Source organism: Terrapene carolina, unplaced genomic scaffold (genome assembly GCF_002925995.2).
Source record: "Terrapene carolina triunguis isolate 2854851 unplaced genomic scaffold, T_m_triunguis-2.0 Scaffold67, whole genome shotgun sequence".
NCBI lineage: Eukaryota > Metazoa > Chordata > Testudines > Emydidae > Terrapene > Terrapene triunguis.
In genome coordinates, this window is record NW_020664418.1 from 18,651,519 (window position 1) to 18,658,421 (window position 6,903).

At 45.1% G+C, this 6,903-nt stretch overlaps 1 protein-coding gene across 2 annotated transcripts in view; it reads right to left on the reverse strand.

The window, feature by feature from the left end:
* RAB8B (RAB8B, member RAS oncogene family) overlaps nt 1-6,559 on the reverse strand; it is a 42,454-nt gene extending 35,895 nt beyond the window's left edge. Inside the window, exon 1 of one of the 2 annotated variants that reach the window (XM_024208686.3) lies at nt 6,393-6,559. In XM_024208686.3, coding sequence (XP_024064454.1) covers nt 6,393-6,516 — 124 coding nt within the window. In that variant the 5' untranslated portion in view covers nt 6,517-6,559. Of the gene's footprint in view, nt 1-6,175; nt 6,230-6,392 lie in introns of those variants that run through there. The other variant, XM_024208687.3, reaches the window with a different exon arrangement.
* Between the last annotated feature and the right edge of the window lie 344 nt (nt 6,560-6,903).

A 6,903-nucleotide genomic window follows, 5' to 3' on the forward strand; every position in this document is an offset into this window, starting at 1 on the left:
CCAGACAGTTTCAGTGTCTCCTTCATTCCAAAAACCTTAATTTTAAAGAGAAGCTACAAGTTCTTGCCACCAAGCCACTCCTGAATATTCTTTCCCTGTTCTTCCATCACTGTCTCTTTCCACCATCTCACCAGCAATGAACTTTCCATCTATAGCTCCTGCCATCAAGAATAGCCCAACTGAAATTTTCCTCTTCATCAAAGCTTCAGCACTCCCTCTTTTTGGCCTATGACAATTCATTCTCTCTTTACATAACTCTGTCTCACTAACTTGTACCAGAATATTCAGTCTGGTATAATTTAACAATAAAATGTGTTGAAATAGTTTCTATTAAAGGCTATTACAGAGGCTGAAGTTTCATTCTAGGGAGAAGTGGATCATTTTGTATACTTTGGATTAAACTAATTTGACAAGCTAAAGTCAGCATACATGTGCTTAATTTTTTCTGGATAGCCCTGTTTTTCAAGAATGAAGCCCAAGAAAAAAGTGAGGCAATTTGTTCTAACCATCAGATACAGTGCACTCTGGATGACTTTTTGCCACATGTTGATATCATCTTGGATAAGGAACCCAGAGAAATCTAAAGAATAAGCTTTCTAACTCTAAATAAAATGGATCCCATTCTGCTGGCCAGCACTACTCAAACAGCAAGCTAGAGAATTGCAGACTATTAGACTGTCATTCAATACTGTGCACAAGTAAATTATGTAATAGGACTGTATGCACTTTAGGGCCCAGACTTTAGAATCAGTAATTGATAGGACCAGCAAAGTACAGATTCTATATTTTGGATAAATTATCTTTTATCAGGTTTAACAGGAATTTAAGTTCTTTTATATTGATTTGTTGGGCTGAGCAAACTGGCTCAATTTATTTGATTGAGTTTTACTTCCCTTTTAGTTCTGTATGAAAGCAAGAGTTTCCAATCAAGGAAGCAGTAGTGACAAGTCCATGTTAGCAATAAGTTTCTCCTGCAGGAAAAAGTTTTAAGATGTAAAGAGTGGAGCCCTACTAACGATTAGAGTAATTGAGGAAAAGGGACCTCTTTCTAAGAGGGAGAACGACAAAAAGGTAGTTAAGTAAAGAGACAGCATGAACACAATTGTAGTCAGGGGTTGAAAAAGGGGGGGGGCGGCAAGAAATCAGGGGGACTAGTTGCAAGCATCCAGGCAAACATCTGTATTCAGCATGAAGTATATTCCCCTCCTCCTGCCCCATCACCAATGTGGGCAGGGGAAAGAGAGAGAGGAATCCATAAAACCAAGGGTTGAGCACATCAACAGAGCACCACGAGTCTTGAAAGGCCCACACAAGGACAGCAAGGACACAAGCATATAATTTCAGTGGTGATTTAATTATACAATTGGTAGAAATGAAATTAACGGATTACCACATTCCCCACCTTCTTCTCAGCTACTAAAAAAAAAAAAATCGGACTGGATAATTTCCAATGCTGTGGTGACTGAAATTGCTAAGTGACAATGCAAGTCGTGATTGGGAAACAGTAGGAGCAACCAGAGAAATGTCTTGCAACAGCACAAGGCAGGCCTAAGCTGCTATGACACAGAGAAGGCAGAATTCCATAGCTAGGAATGGATCTGAGGCCGAAAAGGAAAATTTAAAGAGTAACACAATGCAGTCAAAACCAAAAACCCACACACAAACACCTCACCAACCCCTCTTCCACCCACCCCCACACAAATGGGGCCTAGCATAAGGCTAATTCATACAGTAAAAAGACAAGATATGTCAGTTCTCAAAAATTAAGCCAGCTCCAGCTCAGTACTTGAATAGAGACTAAGTAAGGGTATGTCTACACTCAAAGCAGGAGGGGTGTGTGTGTGAGATTCCCAGCTTGCAGGCATGCACTCAGGGCAGATAGCCCCTCCCACCAATTAGGCTATAGCAGCTACATTCTGATGAGAACTAGCGCAAGTATGTCTCCTTGAGCTGGGACTCACACCCCCAGCTCAAAATGTAGACATATCCCATTTCTCCTAAGGGTGCCACCAAGTAGTATTAGATGGTGCTCCAAATTATGGTAGATTCCATGCACAACATGATGCTAGGGGGACACCATGTTGTTGGAGACATCATCTTCTGGTGGTCACGTGAAGCCAGTATTCTGACACCTTCAATTCCTGTAGCTAGATTTTACCCGATTTACTCCCATTTAGATACAGCACTGTGCTGTTCCACCCTTGAAAGAACTACGTTTTAATCATGGGAGAAATAATTCAATTTATTATACACTGCACTCAAGAGCCTTCAGGAAGGACAGCACTACATGTATGATGTGTTATTTAGCATTGTAAAACTGATTAAGTTAGATCAGCAAGCTTTTAAGAAGATACCATCCATTTAAGTAGAAGTCTGGACATTGTTCTCAACCAGAGGTGGGCAACCTACGACCCATCATGGTAAGCTGCTGGCTTGTTTACATTTGCACAGTTGCCCATAGCTCCCAATGGCCATGGCTCGCCATTCCTGGCCAATGAGAACTGCGGGAAGCGGTGGCCAGGCCCACGCTGCTTCCCCGCAGCTCCCATTGGCTGAGAATGGCGAACCGCAGCCATTGGGAGCTATGGGCAACTGTACAAACATAAACAAACAGTCTGGCAGCCCGCCAGCGGCTTACCCTGACGGACTGCATGTGGCCTGCAGGTTGCCCACCACTGTCCTAAACAAACAAACAAGCAAAAACCACACAGCATACACCCACATGTTAGAACACTGACCTACAACTGAGAATAGAAAATACTCCATTTTGTGCAGTCTCTCTGTTTGGGCATTTGTCAGCACTTTGCATACAGTCAGTTTCCCCTAGAGTAACTCAGTTTCCCTCTGTGAGGTCTTCCATAAACCAACAGGGGAGGAAACACAATTACAAAATATTGGAAAATGTGATTGTAAAAGCCCAATCAATTGGGGAGTAGGGGCAGATCTTAAAACTACCAGTAACTTTGTCAAATTGATGAGACTTAAAGTTAGTATCCTTTTAAAACACAAAATAAAAAACAGGGAGGGAAGGAAGAGTGAAAACAAAAAAGTAACACATTAAGCTGAGGTAGGCAATATAGAGAAAAGTAGCGTCATATATACAAAGTATCTTTAAAATCCAAAGCAGACCAATGAAATTGCACTTGAGTTTTAAGGAACTAAGCAGAAGGTCATGAAGTATAACCAGGAAAGGTGTTGTGTGTGTGTGTGTGTGTGTGTGTGTGTGTGTGTGTGTGTGTGTGTGTGTGTGTGTGTGTGTGTGTGTGTGTGTGTGTGTGTGTGTGTGAGAGAGAGAGAGAGAGAGAGAGAGAATCTGAATGCAGCTCAATTTACTTTATCCAGTTCTTTCTGTAACTATAAACACAGAAATATGTTCAGTGTCTAACCTGTGCATGGGTTTTTTTGGAGGTGGGTATGCTGCTTGTTAATAACATTTCTATGACCAAAACTTCTTATTCAACTGAATACACAATGAAAAAACCTTCAGAAAAGCCAGTAATCAAACTGTTATTGGTAAACAGAATTGTTGAGATTACATTCTGAAGATGGCTGCAGAAGAAACAAGGAATTTTTTCCCTTCCTCACAAAGAATTTAAAAAATATCTAACCTTTGTGCTTTGTTTTAACCTCCCTCCCCCTTTATTTAAAAAAAGCCTAGACATGTCATAGTGTCAAGTCTAGTCTTCCATGGAGAATTCTTGGGACTCTGATGTGGACTATCTGCTCTCAGTCCTTAACTGAAAGGGTAGAGTTTTAATCTTTAAAAGAGACATCTTTTCTCCCAAATGGTAGTTAATTAGTCCTAACTCAAAAATATAATTCAGGCTACTTCCTATCTTAGTCAGAATTCACTTCCTCCATAGCCAGCATCTCATAACACCAGCAGTACATCAAGTCTACAGGATAACAAAACATGAATCATTAGAGTAGAAAACATTTCAGGTCTTCTTTACTCACAAAACACAAGGAGCACAAACCTTGTTTCTCCACTCCAGATCACCTTTACTTGTCTCCATAAAATAAGAAGTTTTAATCTTTCAGATGAGCATGGATTTCATCGTGCCAAGCACTAGCAATGTGCATAAAGATTTAGTCTTCAGTTGTAAAGATATTATGCACATCTTTGCTTTCATCATGCAAGTAGCATCAACAGACTACTTAATAAAGCATGAATTTAAGCGTTTGGAGGATTGGGACATAAGCCTAATATTTCAGTAACAACACATTTACATCTAATACAGTAAAGGTCTTATAAAAATTCTCTCTGCTCAGTTTAAAACTGACAGTCAATGTGAAAATGTTTAACATAATAGTCTGTTGTATTAGATAATTAAGTCATGCATAGAGCTCAGTAGTTTTTAGGACACTACTGTTGCAAAAGTATCTGTGCTTTAAAATAAAAAAAAAGAAGATACTGCCTTGAGAAGTCTTATTACATAAAAAACAGTAACTTTAATCACAAGAAAAGCCACTCCAAATCTCAGGGACTCAATATACACATTCATATGTACTCCACTTTTATGGAACTAAAGTCTAAGACAATTATTAATATTACCCATAACTAATAAAATCAACTCACCTTCAACTATGACTACTAATTGCTAACATTGTTTACTCCCTGTAATCAAGTAGTTTTTTGTTTTTTTTTAATAAAACTTGAGCAATACCCAGTTTAAGCAGTTTGAGTCTTCTTCCATTTCCTGATAACTTGAATATGCACATCACAAAGAACTTAGCAAGCAACAGGGAAACAGTTATGAGGACAGCTCCTGAACAGCCTAGAAAAGGCCTCCCCCAAATCCATTAGTGTCATGTTCTGGATTTTGTTTTAAGTTCAGTCTTGGGTCAATATTTTAAAGAGCATTTCTAAAACATCCTAACCCATTAAAGTGATTTCCATTACTGGGAGAGCAAGATGGTCCGGGGAGTTTGTACAACTGTCAACAGTTGGCCATTTCTCAAGTCACATGAAAACATTTTACATTCAAAACTGGATGATCTGATTGAAGAAAGAGTTAGGACTGTAAGTGTCAGAGAAACTGCTTTGAGGAAAAAAAGGTGTAGCTATTTAGAATCATAGAATATCCGGGTTGGAAGGGACCTCAGGAGGTCATCTAGTCCAACCCCCTGCTCAAAGCAGGACCAGACAGATTTTTACCCCAGTTCCCTAAATTGCCCCCTCAAGGATTGAACTCGTAACCCTGGGTTCAGCAGGCCAATGCTCAAACCACTTGTTTTCCTGCAAGACTGAACTATGATAGTTTATATTTATCCATTATGGTCTCCACTGTACTCGCCATTTAGAGAGCCCAGAATTTGTCCTGAGAATTTAACTCCTTTGGGGTAAGGGGTCTTTTTGTTCTGTGTTTGTGCAGCACCTAGCACAATGGAGTCCTGATCAATGACAAGGGCTCCTAGGTCTTATTTTCCTGACTTAACAACGAAGCAAGCAAAGTTCAATGTTTTGAGCAGACTGCCAGTCACTGCTATAAGGTTTGGGCTGAGAGCTCAGCAAAGGGCACCTCCCTAATGACTTGTCAAGTTGCTAAACAAGGGGGAAATGCACATAGCGATCTCGAAGCCACAGCCGGAGATGAGCAAGGCAGCTCGCGGTAATGCACTTCGCCAGAGATAATGCGAACCGCAGCCTACAGCCAGCTCCGAGGAGGCGGCCGAGAAGGTGCTGAGCAGCTGGGAGCCAAGAAAAGGGGACTAGGGAGGGGGAGAAGTTTCACTCCCTCTTGCCTCCCGCCGACGGGCAGAGCGCCCCGCGGCCACAGCCAGGCGGGCTTGCGGGATGCCGTGGAGAGGGGACGGCCCGACCAGAAGGCTCCACGGGGCCAGAGGATGTGCCCCGGGCTGGCATATCTCCCCCGACCCCCTGAGGGCAGAAGGACCCGGCTTCCCCCGCACTTGACTGGCTCCGAGCAAGGCGGAGACCCACCTCACGGGCACTCGCTCGCTCCAGGACAGCTATAGCCGACGGCCGGGCCAGCACGAACCGGCCGGTCCCCGCGCGGAACCAGCGCCAAGAGGGAAACCTCAGGCCGCTTCCCCTCCCACTCGACTCTCTCTGCCCAGCCCCCACAGCGGTAACGGGGGCAGACGGCATTGGGGCAGCCAACCGCGCTTCCCCGTCTCTCCGGTTCGCCCGCCACCCTGCGAAGCCCCTCACCAGAAGGAAGAGGACAACGGTGAAGTGTGGCAGCCCCGTCCCAGCTCTCCTCGCTCGGGCTCCTCTCCCCAGCCCAGCCCCTCACGATAGGTGATCGGGGGGTGCCTAGGCAGCCTGTGCCCCTTTCCCCTCTCGGCTCCCCCGGCCCGGCTCCTCGGGAAGTGATCGGGGGGGTTCCGGGGCAGCCCGTGGCTCCGTTTCCCGCCCAGCCCCTCACCGATGGTGGAGATGAAGGTGGTGTTGAAGGCGTCCTCGCTGAAGCGGAACAGCAGGCAGGTCTTGCCCACGCCCGAGTCGCCGATCAACAGCAGCTTGAAAAGATAGTCGTAGGTCTTCGCCATCTTCGCTCAGCCAAGGCTCTGGTTTACCGGGAGCTAGGGAGGGGGAAACTCCACCGCCACTCCCCGCCCACAACACTGACGCGCCAAAGCCGGCATCCAATCACGCCCGGCAACGCCCCGAGGCTCATCACTACGCGCCGGAAGTGCGCACGGGGCTGATGGGCTATGTAGTCTCCCGAGCAAAGGCCACCCCAGACTCATTTCCGGAACGCGGGACAGCGGCTCTTATGCTGGAGCAAGAGGCCTGGGGCTGTTCGGGCAGCGGCTCTGGGGCGGACAGGGCCGTGTAGTGCGAAAACTCGCTCAATTTACGGGGAGGAGGGTAGGCACTGCTGCAATGAGGCGCCTTGCGGCCAAGGGTGTTGGGGCAAGGCCCCGGTGATGTAA